This window comes from Prionailurus viverrinus, chromosome E3 (genome assembly GCF_022837055.1).
Source record: "Prionailurus viverrinus isolate Anna chromosome E3, UM_Priviv_1.0, whole genome shotgun sequence".
Lineage (NCBI taxonomy): Eukaryota > Metazoa > Chordata > Mammalia > Carnivora > Felidae > Prionailurus > Prionailurus viverrinus.
This window is the reverse complement of record NC_062576.1, coordinates 41,913,913-41,932,814: the sequence shown is the minus strand read 5'-3', so window position 1 is coordinate 41,932,814 and position 18,902 is coordinate 41,913,913. Positions and strand designations below refer to the sequence as shown.

The 18,902-nt window shown below is 48.3% G+C and overlaps 1 protein-coding gene across 5 annotated transcripts in view; it reads right to left on the bottom strand.

Moving 5' to 3' along the window:
- NPRL3 (NPR3 like, GATOR1 complex subunit) overlaps nucleotides 1-18,902 on the bottom strand; it is a 43,150-nt gene extending 24,248 nt beyond the window's left edge. For 2 of the 5 annotated variants that reach the window (XM_047837466.1, XM_047837469.1), the window contains exons 1-5: nucleotides 18,390-18,902; nucleotides 13,122-13,191; nucleotides 8,043-8,081; nucleotides 4,587-4,716; nucleotides 2,536-2,610 (exon numbers count right to left, since the gene is read on the bottom strand). In XM_047837466.1, the coding sequence (XP_047693422.1) occupies nucleotides 2,536-2,610; nucleotides 4,587-4,716; nucleotides 8,043-8,081; nucleotides 13,122-13,191; nucleotides 18,390-18,507 (432 nt within the window). In that variant the 5' untranslated portion in view covers nucleotides 18,508-18,902. Of the gene's footprint in view, nucleotides 1-2,535; nucleotides 2,611-4,586; nucleotides 4,717-7,517; nucleotides 7,636-8,042; nucleotides 8,082-13,121; nucleotides 13,192-18,389 lie in introns of those variants that run through there. The other 3 variants (XM_047837467.1, XM_047837468.1, XM_047837471.1) reach the window with 3 other exon arrangements.

Genomic DNA, 18,902 nt, shown 5'->3' with positions numbered 1-18,902 from the left:
AGCATCTGACTTTGGCTCAGGTTACGATCTCACGGTTCACGGGTTCGAGCTCCCACATCAGGAGCTGTACCCTGGCAGGGGAGGAAACCCAAACACCACAGCCCAGGGACTCAGTTGGGAAGAACTTCTAGGTTCTTCTGTTCAGGTGAAGCTGACCGCTTGGGTGAGCTGACTGGCCATCCCTCCCTCCATCACAGTGAAGCCAAAGAACAGCAGGTTAAGGAGGCACCAGCAGGGCGAGGAGAGGCACTAATGCACAAGACCAGCGATCTCAGGCCTTCCCCTTCCCTCCTCCCCATCCACTCCGCAAAGGGGAAGCAACTACATGGGACAAAGGAAGACGGAAAGGTAGAAAGAAGGGAGCAAGGCAAGAGAGGGAGGAAGCAGACAGAAGCCGCACAGGATGGTTACCTGAGGGCAAGCTCACCTGTATGGGAGGTGAGCTGGGGGCAGCACACAAGGACTAAAGGAAAGGTCCTGCATCTTGTGATGAGATGTCCTCATCACAGGGTCCACCAGCCCCCGCACAAGTGCCAGACGAGGACTCACAAATGGTGAAGGAACTCATCACCAGCAGACCGCCACCGCAAGAAGTGTAGTCTTTCGGGCAGAAGGAAAATGACAGCAAACGGAAATGTGGATCTGGAATGTGGATCTGGAATGTGGATCTGGAATGTGGATCTGGAATGTGGATCTGGAATGTGGATCTGGAATGTGGATCTGGAATGTGGATCTGGAATGTGGATCTGGAATGTGGATCTGGAATGTGGATCTGGAAATGTGGAAGCGAATGAGCAGCGCAAATAGTGACTGCACGGGTGAACACGTGATTCTCTTTCTTGTTACGTATGTCTCTCAACAGTTAATGCCAGTATCCGGTGGGGTTTACAATACAGGCAAAGTAAAACGCAGGACAAGGTAGCACAGAGAGCAGAGAGGAGAAACGTGCGAATACTGTTGTAAGGTTCTTATGTTACATGTGAAGTTATAGATGGACCTCTGAAAAGGTGATCTTGGTAAACTGAAGATGTTTACTAAAACGTTAATTAAAGGGGTGGCTCAGTCGGTTAAGCATCCGACTTCGGCTCAGGTCATGATCTCGCAGTCTGTGAGTTCGAGCCCCGCGTCGGGCTCTGTGCGGACAGCTCAGAGCCTGGAGCCTGCTTCGGATTCTGTGTCTCCCTCTCTCTCTGCCCCTACCCTGCTCATGCTTTCTCTCTCAAAAATAAATAAACATTAAAAAAATTTTTTTAAAGAAACTATCAGCTTACATATATATATATATATATATACACACACACACACACAAATACATATATACAGATACATATATACATATACATATGTGTATACATATACATATACACACACACACACACACACACACATATATATATATATACACACACACATAAACATATATACACATAAAGGAAAATAACAATGTTGGTGAGGAGGTCGGTAAGTTGGAATGCTCACACATTGCTGGTGGGATTAAAACAGGACCACCCCGGTGGAAAACAGTCTGGTGCTTCCTCCAAAGGCTATCATATGACCCTGGAATCCCACTCCCAGGTGTGCACGGTATACCGAGGAGAAATGAAAACATGTCCACGCAAACATTTGGATACAAATGTCTATAACAGCACTGTTCACAATACTGTATTGTTGAACATATATTATTCTTTTATTTACTTATTTGAGAGACACAGAGAGAGAGAAAGAAAGAGAAAAAGAGAGAGAACGAGCGGGGAAGGTGCAGAGAGAGAGAGGGACAGAGGATACGAAGTGGGCTCTGTGCTGACAAGAGAAAGTCCGATGCGGGGCTCGAACTCACAAACCACGAGATCATGACCTGAGCTGAAGTCAGATGCTTATCAACTGAGCCACCCAGGCACCCTGAACATATATTGTTCTTAATGGCTAAAAAGCAGAGACAACATAAACATTCATTAACAGATGAATGAGTAAACTGTGGTTCATCCATATAACACAATACGATTTGGCCATAAAAAGGAAGAAAGTCCTGATACATGGTACCACATGGGTGAAGCTCAAAATCATTATGCTAAGTGAAAGAAGCCAGATACCAAAGGTCACGTATTATAGGACCCAATTTATATGAAAATGCAGAATAGGAAAATCCACAGACAGGAAGTAAACTGGTGGTTTCTAGGGGCTGAGAGAGGAGGGAAAATGAGATATAAGTGTTCTCCTTTTAGGGCAATGAAAACGTGCTGGCACTGACAGTGGTTACAAAACGTGGTTACTAGATGCCACCAAACCACACTTTAAAATGGTCAAAATGGTAAATTTTTGTTATGTGTATTTTATCCAGAAAAAAAAAAAGGGGGGGCAGCATACTAAGGGTAAACTCTTCCAGCAGCTCAGGAGGAGCTTGGCAGTAGCTGGATCAGCTCAGCAGTCTGAGCTCGGAGCCAACCACTCACCAGAAGTGAGCTGCTGCTACTCTTCCCTGACCCTCCTCCCTGATCTACCCACCTGTGCTCTTCAGCCATTTGCACACTCACTCACCCTCAGGGCAAACACCACATTAAAAAGAATCATGGTGGGAGCTTCCCTCTTTGGAGATGGATCTGTTTTTGAGACCTGTAGAAGAAACGTAATTCTAATGAATGAGAGTTACCATGTTCCAAGAAATATCTTGTTTAGTGCTATTCTTCAGGCATGGGAAAAGGTTCCAGAATATACCCAACCCTGAGAAAAACAGAGCCCTAGGGTCTTGGAGAAGTGATCAGCATCCCTGTAGAGGCAAGCACTGGCGGCATAGACAGACTGAGACACAGGTGAGACAAGAGTGGGAAGGTCAGTGCTATGACCCAAAGTGACAAGACCACCCCAGTCAATGGAGGTGAGCTGAGGTGTCCACACGAGACAAGATGGGGAGAGGCTCAAGCAAACGGGGTGTTCTCTGCCAAGACTCTCCGTCACTCAGTGGTGTTTCCAGTGTCAACCCGGGTCCTCCCAGGCTGTCTCGGCCCGGTATGGCAACCACTCAGGACAATTAAGAGACAAGATAATGCTCAGAGCCAGCAAAGACCAAGCTGCCGCTCTGTCATCCAGCCAGCCAGCCCAGTTCACAAACACCAAGGTGAATACCAGTGTTGCCACCAGGGGGCATAGGAGTTCGGGCGGGGGAGGGGAGGGAGTGCACATCCCCCTGGGTCATCCCAAATGGGCTCTTCATCCCTGCTTGCCACTCCAGTTCTGTAGGGTATAACACCTGACAAGCTGTCAGATCTCCCCTCTGTCACTCACAGGTCATCAGTGGGGACTGAGCCCTGTCTCCAGGGGCCTCGGTAAAGAGGAAGGATGCCACCCGTGGGGCCTGGTGCATGGCCCCACATCCCGGCACCCCCAACTGCCTCAGAAGCTCCTTCCATGGGCTGATTCATGGAAAAGATTTGAGGACTGCAATTTCTGGGTCATATAAATGGAGCTAAATCTTATACTGTCTTATCAAAGACCTGATTCTGCCTGAGTGCAAAGGACCGACTGGCAGGTTCTGGTGTGCAAATTCCCTTGGGTGATGGTACATTGGATCTTGTTAAAACCCCTCAGTACTGTACCATTTCATTCATCACAGAATGCACATAGAGGGTTTAGCACAAGAGAAAGAACTAAACTAATAATATTTGCTATGGTATCATCTAAGAGTAAGAAAAAATACTTGCACCACTTTAGAAACAGACATCTGAGATATAAAAGGGAAGGCCACATTCAGGAGAGACCCCGAATGGGGCAAGAACTGAAACCACAGGAGGCCTGTGAGAGTGTGCAGCGGACAGCAAGCAACAGGTCAGGTCTGCCGCACAAAGGCTGCCTTCACCGGAGCCAGCGTGGGCCACAGGCTCCCCAAGGGCCTCAGAAACAGTGTGGGCCATGTCTGCCCGGGGAGAACCTTACCTGCCCAGGTAGGGCCATACCTGCCTGGGAAGGCCATACCTGTCCGGGGAGGGCCATACCTGACCGGGGAGAATCCTACCTGCCTGGGGAGGGCCACACCTGCCCGGGGAGAACCCTACCTGTCCGGGGAGAGCCATACCTGCCCGGGGAGAACCCTACCTGCCCAGAAAGGACCATACCTTCCCGGGGAGAACCCTACCTGCCCGGGGAGGGCCGTACCTGCCCAGGCAGAACCCTACTTGCCTGGAGAGGGCCATACCTGCCCAGGGAGAACCCTACTGGCCCGGGGAGAGCCACACCTGCACAGGGAGAACCCTACCTGTCCAGGGAGGGCGATACCTGCCAGGGGAGAACCCTACCTGCCCAGAAAGGACCATACCTTCCCGGGGAGAACCCTACCTGCCCGGGGAGGGCCGTACCTGCCCAGGCAGAACCCTACTTGCCTGGAGAGGGCCATACCTGCCAGGGGAGAACCCTACCTGCCCAGAAAGGACCATACCTTCCCGGGGAGAACCCTACCTGCCCGGGGAGGGCCATACCTGCCCGGGGAGAACCCTACCTGCCCGGGGAGGGCCATACCTGCACAGGGAGAACCCTACCTGCCCAGGGAGGGCGACACCTGCCCGGGGAGAACCCTACCTGCCCAGGGAGGACCATACCTGCCCCAGAGCATGCTGCAGCAGTGTCGGGTGCCCAACAAACCGCACGTTATCAATCTTCAGTTCAAATTTTTGGCCACACATTTCAGACTTGGTTGCCAAAATTGTTGCCAGAATGACATCCGAAAACCTTAAAATTATAAAAGGGTAGAGTGGAAATAAGTAAACAAAGCGTCACAGCACCACACCCACCTGCCCTCAGAGAGGAAAGGTCTCAGGACATGGCAGCTTCGTGCGTGGAGTGGTCAACCCCCACTGCTGACTGGGAGATTTCTATCAGTTTCCCTTTTGAAGCAATCCCCAAGATCAGGGACATAAAATCACCAGAATTACAAGGTAAAAGGCATGAGAAGCATAGGCTGAAGGCACATGCTGTCATTTCTCGGCATGCTCTATGAAATTCAGGACAGAAACGAGTTGCAGTTTGCTTTTAAAGGGAGGACAACAGCTGGAGCTGGCACTGCCCTGAGAAGCCACTCACTGAGGCTCACAGTCGTATTGGGGGGTTCCCCCAACTGGCCCAGGTTTGCCAGGCTGCACCCCACAACCCCCAGGACCTCCCATCCCCAGGTGTGTGAAGGGCGAGGGGACAACACTAACTGCAGTGTGTTAATCACCTTCCTCACAGCACGGCTGTCTGGCTGTTTCCTCATCTGGGTTCTTACTAGGGATGAAACTTCTAAGATATGCAAAATATGCAGAACCAACAATATGATAGAAATGTGGGGGCACACAGGACTGGATGCCATGGAAAAGGAGGAATGGCTGCAGTGCGACAGCAGCTCTGGATACAATCTCTGTAAAACTGCAGAGCTCACTCCTTTTCAAGATGCATCTGCACCCTTGTGTCTCCCCACCAGCGGCCCTGTTCCTTCCTGCCCCAAGCGGTCCAGATAAGGGAAAGGCACCACAGGGAGGAGACTGCTGGGGGGTGCAGTGTCGAGTCTTATCTCAGAGCCCAGGCTGCAGGGGCCTGCACTCTAGAAACAGTGATGAACCATATATGATCTGGAGCCAGAAGGGAGACAAGACTGGTGCTCATTTCTCCACCTGGAAAAAGCATTTCTAACATCCAGGTCAGAAGGGCACACTGTGTTGGGGAAGGAGGCTCCACCTCCCCCAAGGCCACACTCTACCCCTGGGCAGGGAGACCCCTAAAGTCCCGAATAGGGCAACGAGGACAGACACGCAATGTGCATCCTGGACCTTCAGAGGAGCTACGGTGAATCAGGGACTGCACCAGATGTCTCTCTCCTGGAGGAACCACAATGGGGGGAAGAGACTAACACCTTAACACTCCAAAGGGGAAGGTCTGCTGTGGACTGCTGCTGCAGTTCAGCCCTGAAAGAGCAAATGACTTTGATATAAAATGATCTAGGAAGGGGGGGCGCTGCCTCGGGCTCTTTACACTCGGCAGGCCTCAATGTCTAACACTAGAGGCTAACTTGGAACCAGCCTGGAGCAAGAACCTTGTGGTGCTCAACCACCACGCGGACAAAAGCAAGACAGGCAGCACCTCCGCAGCAGGCAGGCCGGGGCTAGCACTGCCAAGGGGGGCTGGTCACGGTGGCTTCCAGCCTTCCTCCAGGACCAACACGGTCCTCCAGGTACCCACACAAACCAGATGCAGGGGGGTTGGTCAGAACGGGCTGCCTTGCCTCTTGCACAGTCAGGACTGCAGCTGGACCTCCTGACACCGATGTTGTCAGAAACATTCTGGCAAACTTGGAACCCAGAGCCCAAGCCCTTGGCTGCCCAGCGTGCGTCGCTCCTTCCCAGGAATACCGCTCTCTGGAGTGAATAAACCAGAGACGGCAGATTCCAGAGCATTAGACCAAAGGCATTATTACATGCTTTCTTCAAAAACTCTAAATGGGTCACTCTGCCCTGTAACTCCCACCTGAGGGTTACAGTGACGGTGAGGGAGGGCTTCAGAATGATAAACCCCTAACAAATACTTCTGCTCTCGTAACTGATTCAGTGCCAACACTGCACACCCTATGTGAACAAACACTACCCCTCCACGGACAGTGATAACGGATAGGAAAACAACCTCCTGCCATTCCAGAAGGTTCGCTTTTTCTTGTGATACCCACAATCTCCACTAAAAACCTCTGCTCTGTCACAAAGAGCCACAGACAGGCCTCAGCCCTGGCCTTCAGCCACCAAACCAGGAACCTAAGTTTGGCTGTGAGGTGAGTCCCGAGATTCAGAGGCAAACAGTAGTGGCCCAGTTCACATTTATAAATATCCAAATCCAAAATGTGTCTTTCCAGGAGCCAAATAAAAAGCACTTCCCCCTCTAGATTCAGAAAGGACAGAACAGAGGGAACCAACTGGAGAGCCACGTACTGCTGAAGTTAAAAGCCACACTGCGCTGAGTGGCCCTTCGAGGAGGCTTCTCTAGGGTGGCGCGTGAGAGGGTGTTAGGCTGCTCTGCCTGACTGAGCTAGTCTGGACCACACAAGGATCCGCTCACTACAGCCTAACATTACACATTTATGATTTTAGCAAATGCTTGAGGGGCTTACACTTTCTGTACTGTGTGTGCTGACATAACATGCCCAAAGTCACAGAGTCTGTCATGAGATTTAGGGGAAGGGGACACAACTGACATAAATAGCAAAGTAAAACAAAAACAAGTGACAATATTTGTTTCCAAAAATAAAAGCACTTAACATGAATTAGCCCAGCTGGAAAACAGGGAAAACCTTCTATTTCTGCCGGAATATTCAGGAGCAGGACTTTTTCTCTGCCTTGGCAAAAAAAAAAAAAAAAAAAGAGAAAAAGAAAAAGGGCCAGGGGGCGGGAGAGGCAGCATAGAAGGGAACTCAACTCTGCCTCCTCCTGTCTTGGGGGGCTCACGGATATTCTATGCACCTCCAACACCCAGGGGGATGCCCCATCAAGGGGACAGAGGGACCCACTTACCCACACCATCCTGGAGAAGTGCCATATAAACTCCACAGGAACATTTTTGCCTCTAATGGGCACACACAACAGCATCTAAGCCCAAGGACCACATTTAGCACCCAGCCCTTGAGAGAGGCCTCCTGTAACTCCTCTGAGAAATGAAGGGAAGAAGCAACGATCAGAGGTCTCTCTTGGAGGCTGGCTAGGGAGAGGAGGAGCCTGTTCCTGCTTGCCTACCACCTTCCTGGGGCCACTGGTGCCTGCCTGGAGGAGGGGAGGTCTACGTGCATGCCTGGTCCCAGAAGTCTCCCTGGTACCAGCCAAACTCGCCTTGGCCTCTCACGTAATGTGGAATAGCTAAATAACTCCAGGTGGAGAAAGGGCAGGGGCACTCATGGGGGATCAGGCAGTGAGGTCCAAGCCAGAGCCTGTGTGCCTCGTTAGTCATTTTTCAACACTGAGGGCAATCAGTTAAGCACAATTATAAGAAGAGAAGGCAGCAAGAATCAAGACAGAAAGGTGGCGGAGAAGTCTTGGGCTTACCCTGCAACCAATCGCTCATCGGTTGGAGGACATGGCTCGCTGGAATGGGAACAGGACCATCAAGACCAAACAAACACACTGATTTTAAAAATCACGAATAGTTACAAGGCTGTTTTATTAAAACAAGTGTTAAAGTCTAGCAAAAGTACCACCATAAGCATTAACTGCTGAAGGCAAGGCTAAGCAACTTACCGGACAAGAAAAAAGACACAGACACTCGCCAAGTTGAAGACTTACCACAGTTTTCTCACAAAAGCTCAAACTCCCACGTGTAAACAGAGCCTGGGCACAAGTGAGTGTCTGTCTTCAGAAGCAAGAGCAAGGCTGGAAGACCCGGGTCAGAGCCCAACACCACACGTATTCACTTGACACCCATGCGCGAGCATTTAATCTTTCTGATGAAACCATCTCAGTAAGATCCAGGGAGATCGCCACAGGGAAAAGCCTTATAAACACTGTAGAATGCAGTGAACATCGCAGCCCCACGTCTTGAGATGCCATAACTGTCTGCAAAACCAAACTCAGCATGCCTCTGCACAGCACAGGACGGCAGGCCCTTCGGCAGCAAATCTGTACATGATGGATGAGGCCTCTGTGCTATGAACTTTAGTTTTTCAGAGAGTATGTTTAAAAGAGTCAAGTTCGTCTGCAGAGGCCTGTGTTCTGGGACATGCTGCTTTCCCAGTACCCTGCAAACAGAGAGTAGGCCAGACCCCAGAGTGGACACAACACTGGAGGGACAAGAGCCTGCCACAGTGCTGTGCCACCCTGCTGGGCCTGCTGCTCCCCACGGCTCTCACTGAGAAACGCCTAAGACCCACACCACAGAAACACACAACCAAGAGCCCCTTTTTTCAACAGCTCCCAAACTTCAGCTCATCAGTTTACATAGTAAGAAAGGGGTAAGATGTTTTGTAGACTTTCCAAGATCGCCCAGCAAGTCAGAAGCCCTAGAAGCCCTAGTGCAACTCCTACCACCTTTATCTTCGACGATCAAACAGGTCACAACGAAATCCCTCTAGTTTCAAAAGAGAAGAAGCATCTGGGGCTTCCAAGTGTCAGCAGTGCTCTATTTCCACCCTGGGCTGTGGAGGTGACAGGTCAGACCCCGCTGGCATGTTTCGTTTTGTTTTTTTTAAGTTCATTTATTTATCTTTGAGAGAGAAAGGAACGTGACCAGGGAAGGGGCAGAGAGAGAGGGAGAGAGAATCCCAAGCAGGCTCCACACTCAATACAGAGCCCGACGTGGGGCTCGATCCCACAAACTGTGAGATCATGACTTGTGCCGAAATCAAGAGTCAGACACTCAAACTGAGCCACCCGGGTGCCGCCCTCCCCCCGCCTCCCCCCTTCAGTGGCGTATCTTATGAACTTGTGTCTGCACCTCTGAGGGAGGCAGAGCCACCAACAAGTACTCTCCCCAAGGCACAGATGTTCCCATGATACCCAGACCTGGGAGGGGGAGGCAGAGGTGCCCTGCCACCCTCAGCATCTTACAAAGAGGCAAAACTGAGGCTCCTGGTCTAAGAAACATGCCCAAGATCATACCGTAGGATGCAAAATGAGAGTCACACCTGGAACCCAGAACCTGCACTTGTCCCAACACGTTGCCTGCAGGCATGTGCCAGTGTGGACACACCAGTGTAGACTCAGTGACTGGGTCAGGAAAGGGGTGGGGGATGCCCAAGCTTGGGGACAACACTGCTTATCCACATTCCGTACACTGACCTCAGCTCTAGGAAAGAGGGGCACCTTTTTTACTTACTTACTTACTTACTTACTTATTTATTTATTTATTTCGGGGGGGTGGGGGAGAAAGCAAGAGCAAGGGAGGACAGAGAGAGAGAGAGGGAGGGAGAATCCCAAGCAGGCTCTGTACTGCCAGCACCAGAGCCCAATGCGGGACTCGAACCCATAAAACCTAAGACCATGATCTGAGCGGAAATCAAGAGTCGGACGGTTAACCGACTGAGCCGCCAGTCCACCTGCACAAGGGGCTTCCAAGCGTCAGCAGTGCTCTAACACATGTCCAGCTGCACACTAGTAGAAGCAAAGCTGTCGAGAGGGGCCCGGTGGAGCCCCGTGTGCACCTGGTGTAGAGGACCCAGCTTGCCTGGCTGAGGTCCTCATCCAGCTGAGGGTGCGAACATGCCAAAAAGCTGGACCCACTGCTTAGAGAAAGGTGGCCAAGGCTGAGGAGGGCAGCAGTGCCATCCGATCCCACCACTCCCTCAAGGCCAACCGAGAATCAAAAGGTTTTACAGTTCCGAGGTCTTCTGGATGATGTCTAAAGTAAAATGATTTCTGGGGCGCCTGGGTGGCTCCGTCGGTTGGGCGTCTGACTTCGGCTCAGGTCATGATCTCATGGTTTGTGAGTGTGAGCCCCGCGTTGGGCTCTGTGCTGACAGCTCAGAGCCTGGAACCTGCCTCAGATTCTGTGTCTTCCTCTCTCTCTGCCCCTCCCCTGCTCACGCTCTGTCTCTCTCTCACACACAAACACACACACACACACACACACACACACACACACACACACAGACAAACCATTTTAAAGTAAAATGATTTCTGAGTGTTCTGAAATAAAGTCAACTCTTCTCCAAGCTACCAGCTTCCCCTTCTAAGACGGTGCCCAGAACACTGCACGTTGGGAGGGATCGTGCCTTTGTGACAGACTCCAGGCTTTCTCCAAGACCTCTCTTGATGGTTTTTGCCCTGCCAAGGTCGGGGCTGCATAATGCAATGAAGCATGACCTCCGTGGTCCCTAACTCTCATCCAACAGAAACACTACAACGTTTCTAAATCTGAATTTCAAACCTTAAAGATAATGAACAATATCCATTTTATTCTTCTCTTCCTACTGAAGTCTATATAAGTTTTTGTTAACCTGACAATTAATTTTTATATCCTGAAACACATCTTTTTTTTTTTTTTCTTAACGTTTATTCATTTTTGAGAGACAGAGAGAGAGCATGAGCAGGGAAGGGCAGAGGGAGGGAGACACAGAATCTGAAGCAGGCTCCAGGCTCTGAGCTGTCAGCACAGAGCCCAATGCGGGGCTTGAACTCACAAACTGTGAGATCATGACCTGAGCTGAAGTCAGACACTCAACTGACTGAGCCACCCAGGCGCCCCTGAAACACATCATCTTAATGATTCACCTTATAAAACCAGCACACACTCTAAGCCAGTGCGGTCCAACAGAAGTTTCTACAGTGGTGGAGATACTCTAAATCTGAACCATTCAGTACAGTAGCCATGAGTTGCCTGTGGCCCCGGAGAATTAAAACGCAGCTAGTATAATGGAGGAACTAAATTTCATTTCATTTCAATTTAAATGATGACTTTAACACAGGGCACCAAAGGTCTACATTCTCACTTCTCTGAGGCCGTGGACGTCTTCCACCACATGCACACATCACACAAGTGGCCTGTTAACATCGTTTCAATCTAGCAAAACAATGCTCAGGACCATTCTCATGGTTTCAGAAGAAAAGCCCCTTCAAGAAGACAATCAAGGAGAACACAGACAAAAGGTACGATGCACCTTAATTGTACTGCTTTGGAAGATGTGTGAGCCACAGCAGGGTTCCCCCAGGTGTCAGGGTCCCATTGGCTTTGGCAGGCCAATGGGACAAAAAAAAGCTGGGTATTAACCAGTATCTCTGAAAACACAGCAGGTGGGAAGTGCTGTCATGTGCTAAAATCACCAAATGAAGTAATTCTTAAGTTTAATCAGACAGAGTATAAGGAACCAGCTCTTCTTACTGAACAAGCTTATCAGAGAATTCTGATAGACCCACAATGCCTCACTCCCTTCCTATGGTTTTTCCCCTTCTGTATGCTACATATGAAAATAATTCCCTAAAAAACATCTTCTTAGTCTTTTATTACAGGCCTCCGAGAGCTAACTCCAGGGCTCAGGGGCTGCCAGCCTCCTAGGAAAGCCACACAGACTGCTCCAACGGCACTTTCTGCTTCAGCAGCCCAAGCCTCAAACCTATGGAGCTTGGAGGGAGAAGGGCAGGCCAGCCCTGCTCTAAATGAATCTATGCTGCAAGCAGAAGACAAAATGCACCACGAGAAGGAGCAAAGTGCTTTCTACGCACCTGTAACAAACCAGAGTTTGTTCCAAGTGGCCGACCTCAGAGGACAAGAAGACCACAGCCTTCTACATCAAGCAGAACATGGGATGTCCAATAATCCCCCACACCCCCTGCCCTCTCCTGCTGGTCTCTCTTCCAAAGCTTGCTCCCCTCAGAGACAGTCACTGGCCACGCCAGAGGCCCCATATACCCTCACAAAAAAGGGTAAACACCACAATTGTGGAACTGCGGATATGGTGTCTTGTCAAGAGGCCTGAGGGAGATAGCGCTAGCTCACTCCATGGCAAAGGCCGAGGAAGGGACCTCAGCTATTCTGCCATGGAACAGTTGAGGCTGAGTCCTTTACTGCATGCAGGCCCCAGCTGTGTTTAGAGGCATTGAGGGCAGGCAATTTATAACCCTCCTTTAGCTGGTAGTACCATTTACTAAGCCTTAAAATGAATGTAAAGCAGACGTGGTCATTTCTTAGGTTTGCCACCCTGACGGCATCTCCAGGACAAGCAGGGGAGCACACACAGGAAGGACCAGCACCTGCCTTTCATCCGTGCCCTAAAAGAGCAAGGGTCACATCAGCCCTGGCTCTCAGCCCACATCACCCCATGAGCAGGCTGGGCTGCCCCAAGCACCTACATGTGCCCTCTGGGAACATGCTTGAGAAGTCAAGTCTGAGGACAGCACTGGGGACTGATTTTCTCCATCTTCCTCTCATGGTAGATAAAGTTCCCTCTAGCCTCATCTGTTTTCCAATCTCCTTGAGCAACCAACCAGTCCACAGCTGGAACATGGAACAAACTACGCAGCAAGACCGAGACTGGCAACACAATCCCAGTTCTGCACAACCTGAAACCCCCGCAAATGGAATAAAAGGACACCAGCTTTGTCACAGGAGAAAACCTCTGGGTCAACAGGAGGTAGGGCTTTGCCCAGGCCAAGGGGCACGACAGCCCCATCACGGAGTGACTGTAAAGCCCTTACCTGGAATCACCATCCTGGTCGTCGGCATGGTCTCCAGTGTTGTTGACGGCATATCTGCTACGAGGCTTATCTGAGGGCAAAAGGGGGAGAGTGGCTAAGAAAAGAGGATCCATCCACACGCAGGTTTGTGGATACATTAAAAGTAATGGTCTCTAACTACTGGGACCTCATCAAAATAAAAAACTGCACAGCGAAGGAAACAATCAGCAAAACTAAAAGGCAACCGACAGAATGGGAGAAGATATTTGCAAATGACGTATTAGATGAAGGGTTAGTATCCAAAATCTATAAAGAACTTATCAAACTCAACAGCCAAAAAACAAATAATCCAGTGAAGAAAAGAGCAAAAGACATGAACAGGCACTTCTCCAAAGAAGACATCCAGATGGCCAAGTGACACATGAAAAAATGCTCAACATCGCTCATCATCAGGGAAATACAAATCAAAACCACAATGAGATACCACCTCACACCTGTCAGAATGGCTAACATTAACAACTCAGGCAACAACAGATGTTGGCGAGGATGTGGAGAAAGAGGATCTCTTTTGCACTGCTGGTGGGAATGCAAGCTGGTGCAGCCACTCTGGAAAACAGTATGGAGGTTCCTCAAAAAACTAAAAACAGAACTACCCTACGACCCAGCAATGGCACTGCTAGGCGTTTATCCAAGGGATACAGGTGTGCTGTTTCAAAGGGACACATGCACCCCCATGTTTATAGCAGCACGATCGACAACAGCCAAAGTATGGAAAGAGCCCAAATGTCCAACGATGGATGAATGGATAAAGAAGATGTGGTATATATACATACAATGGAATAATACTCGGCAATCAAAAAGAATGAAATCTGGCCATTTGCAACTACGTGGATGGAACTGGAGGGTATTATGTTAAGTGAAATTAGTCAGTCAGAGAAAGACAAAAATCATATGACTTCACTCCTATGAGGACTTTAAGAGACAAAACAGATGAACATAAGGTAAGGGAGACAAAAATAATATAGAAACAGGGAGGGGGACAAAACAGAAGAGACTCATAAATGTGGAGAACAAACTGAGGGTTACTGGAGGGGTTGAGGGAGGGGGATGGGCTAAATGGGGAAGGGGCACTAAGGAATCTACTCTGAAATCACTGTTGCACTAAATGCTAACTAATTTGGATGTAAATTTAAGAAAATAAAAAATAAAACAAGTAAAAAAAAAAAGTGATGCCTTCAAAAACGTGGCATATATACACACAATGGCCATAAAAAAGAATGGAGTTTTGATAATCTTAAAACATGGAAGAACAAGGGGCGCCTGGGTGGCACAGTCGGTTAAGCGTCCGACTTCAGCCAGGTCACGATCTCGCGGCCCGTGAGTTCGAGCCCCGCGTCAGGCTCTGGGCTGATGGCTCAGAGCCTGGAGCCTGTTTCCGATTCTGTGTCTCCCTCTCTCTCTGCCCCTCCCCCGTTCATGCTCTGTCTCTCTCTGTCCCAAAAATAAATAAATGTTGAAAAGAAAAAAAAATTAAAAAAAAAAAACATGGAAGAACTTGAAAACATTATGCTAAGTAAAAGAAATCAGACACAAAAGGACAAATACTACACTTATATGAAATACCTACAGTGGGCAAAACTCAAGAGAGACAGAAAGTAGTGTAGAGATTACCAGAGGCTGAGGGCAGAGGAAATTGGATTATTGCTAAATGGTTACATATTTCAGTTTGAGGTGAGGAAAATTCTGGAAATACACAGTGGTGATAGGTGCATAATGCAGTGAATTAATCATGGTGAATGAAACTAATGCCACCAAACTGTAAACTTAAAAATGGTTAAAATGGCAACTTTTATAATATGTATATACACTTGTATTTTAATATATTACCCCTTTTGTGTGTGTGTGTCTATTTATTTATTTTGAGAAAAAGAGAGACACTGTGAGCAAGGGCAGGGACAGAGAATCCCAAGCAGACTCCATGCTATCAGTGCAGAGCCAACTGTGGGGCTTGATCTCACAAACCCTGAGATCATGACCTGAGCCAAAATCAAGAGTCGGATGCTTAACCAACTGAGCCATCCAGGTGCCCCACATATATATTTTTTACCATAACAAACATTTTTTTTTCCAAAAGTTACGGTTTCCAAGGAATTATAACATAGGAAATGTTTTTGCTACCACTACGTTTAGTTTAAAAAAAAAAAAAAAAGAATCTCACACATACACACACCCTCTCAGTATACGATGACAACTAGGTTGGAAAAAGCACAGGCTAAAGAAAAAATTTTTCAATGTCCACATACCAATATCCTTCACATACCTTACCAGAGTAATACAGTTTAAAGAACTTGGGATGAACTTAAGAAGTTCCTTATAGGCAGGGCACCTGGGTGGCTCAATGGGTTAAGCAACTGGCTTTGGCTCAGGTCATGATTTCCTGGTTTGTGAGTTCGAGCCCCGTGTTGGGCTCTGTGATGACAGCTCAGAGCCTGAAGCCTGCTTCGGATTCTGTGTCTCCCTCTCTCTCTGGCCCTCTCCTGCTCACACTCTTGTCTGTCTGTCTCTCTCTCTAAAATAAAATAAACATTAAAAAAAATTTTTTTTTATTATTTGAAAGTGGATCTTTAGGGGTTTTTTTTTGCATTTTTTAATTTTTTTTTAATATATGAAATTGTCAAATTAGTTTCCATACAACACCCAGTGCTCATCCCAAAAGAAGCCCTCTTCAATGCCCATCACCTACCCTTCCCTCCCTCTAAAAAAAATTTTTTTAAGTTCATTATGGGCAAGTGGTCCATGAGGAAATCAGAAATGCTAGCAAGGGAGAGAAGAATGAAAGCAAACATGCTATGCTCTTGAGTAGGGGGACTCAACACAAAGATGTCATTTTTTTGCAGTTAACCCATACATTTGAAACGATTCCCACAACACCACCAACAGTCTGGGAGAAGGGCCCAGTATATTCGGTACTCATGTTCACCGGGAACAGTAAGCAAGAACAGCCAGGATAGTGCTGAAAAAGAGAAGTAACGATAAGCGACTAATCCTATCTGAAAGTATAACACAGTGTAAAGTTACAGTAATGCAGCAGTGTGGAACCCACATCGCTGGGAAAGATGAAAGGTCAAAAATAGACAGGGAATTCAGTATGCAAGAAAGGCAGCAGAACCAGTCACTGAGAGAAGAGACAATTATGCTGGCTCTTGAAGCAACCACTCTGCAGCCCCAGGTTCCCACATCCTTCCTCACCCATCATAGCACCTGCTTCAGAAGGCTCCGGGAGGTGCACACACAACTCACTCTCGGCAAGTGTGCAGAAGACACCAACTCCTACCAGGAGCGTCCAACTTACACCAAGAGAAACACATTAAAAAATACATATATAGTAAATATGAGATAGGAAAACACGAGACAGGTCTTGTTTCTTTCCATTAACCTTGAGGAACAGAACGCCTTTCTACATTTAACAAAACTCAGAAACTCCAAAAGAACAGACTGAAAACCTGACTCCATAAAAATCAAAATTCTATACAGCAAGAACCACACAGAAGCAAACTGGCTACGAATGTGTGGCTTTGTCGCAGAAAAAGGCCTATTTTATCCTAAATATTTAAAGACCTCCTTCAAATCTATAAGGAAAAAATAAACCCAAGATGAAATTAGGCAAAGGTTATGAGTAAGTCATTCACTAAAAAGGAAATCCAAATGGCTGTGAAAAGAGGAAAACATGCTGTCATTAAGACAAAAGCACATGTAAATCACGATCAGACACTTCACCCATCTCACTAACAATGACAGAAAAATCTGATCTACTGAAGATCAATATGTTCATTTTTCCCTAGATCCAACCATCCCACTGTGGGGAATTGACCCTATATTCTGAAAAATGATAATGTATACAGAAAAGACACTCACACTGTTTGTATTAGCCAAAAGCCTATCAACAGAGGCCTAAATGAATAAATCACAGTGTGTTCATCCCATGATTCTGATCATTCTGAACCTAAATCCAAGATGTAAAGTGAACATGAAAACAACATGGCAGAAAAGTGTGCACAGTGTGTTCACTTCTGCTTAGAAAATACAACATGTAGGAGCACCCAGGTGGCTGAGTCAGTTAAGCACCCATCGCTTGCTTTCGGCTCAGGTCATGATCTCATGGTTCATGAGATCAAGCCCCACACCAGGCTCCACGCTGACAGTGCAGAGCCTGCTTGGGATTCTCACTCTCCCTCTGTCCCTCTCTCTCAAAAATAAAATAATATCAACTTTAAAAAATAAAATAAGATAAAAATAAAATAAAATAAAATAAAATAAAATAAAATAAAATGTGTGGGTACACCTGGCTGGCTCACTCTGAAGAACATGGGACTCTCGATCTCGGCGTCCTGAGTTCCAGCCCAACATTGGGTTTAAAGATTACTACAAAAAATAAATAAATAAAACAAAGAAAAGAAAATGTGTGTATATGCTTATATTCACACAGAAGGTTCTGGAAAAATACACAGGAAAATGGAAATAGCAGCTGCCCCTATAAGGGGAAATGAGTGGCTAGGGATCGATGGTGGGAAAGAACTTTCTTTTCATCATCTATACCCCTCTGTACCTTTAAAACTGTGTACCATGTTAACAAATTTAAAAGTAAACTTAAAACAAAATATAAATCAGGAACTGCACATTCATGATAGTGAAAAATTGCAAGTAACCTAAATGTCTATTATGTTCTTATGTGCAGCTCTATGAGTGAGGGTGATCTCTTTTTAAACTGGAAAAGTGCTCCAAGGAAGATGGTTTAGTGGAAAAAAGACCAACTGCAGAACAATGTATCATGCGGGGGGAAAGTCCCCAAGACAAGGCACTGTTTTTCTCTGCATACATATCTGTACAGGAGGGACAACCGCCAAAATGGCAGGTGGTTATCCCTGCGATAGGGAAGGAACAGAACTGGGGAAACGTCAGATGTACCTGTCATTTCGTGTTTGTTCCAAGCTGAATACATGCATACAGTACTTCTACATATTCTTAAAAGGCTGGAGGTACTGACGAACGTTAGCAATAATGCCTTTGGCATGTTGAACTGAGTGAGTTTTCTCTGCTTTTACTCTTCCGTACTTTTCAAATACTCTAATGAGTAGGCACTGAATACATGATCAGGAAAACAAAAAGATCAACGACTTCAGTGTCAACGTGCGAGGCGGGGAGGGAAGGGAGCCGCCTCCGAGCGCTGCTCCGATCCTGCCGCCGGGCGCACGCCCGGGAGCGCCAGTCCCTCTGCCGGCGCTCACTTACTTGTCTGGGACGCCGGGTGCTCCTGGCTTCTCTGGAAGGGATACCTGAACAGCAGTTTATTGCCCCTGCTGCCCGAGCTCACCAGAATCACGCTGATGGGGCTGGTGTTGTCGCCCATCCTGCGGTGGGCGGAGACGGGGTGGGGGCTCCGAGGAGGACTGGCTGGGACCGGGATGGGGGCCGGGGTGGGGGAGGGGCCAGAGGGCCCGGGGCGGAGGCGGGGAGCGGGCTCCGAGGAGGACGGGCCGGGCCCGGGATGGAGGCCGGGGTGGGGGAGGGGCCACAGGGCCCAGGGCAGAGGCGAGGTGGGGGCTCCCAGGAGGACCGGCTGGGACCAGGTAAGGGTGCTTGAGGAGGAGGCTCCCAGGACGGGGCTGAGGGGGCTTGAGCAGGACGCGCCCGAGGTCGCAGAAATGCGGGGCGCCGGGAGCTTCCACACCCACGAACCACCCGGCGCGTCTCCCGAAGCTCGCAAGGCCTCGGAGTCAGGGCCAAGGAACAGCTCAAAAGGAG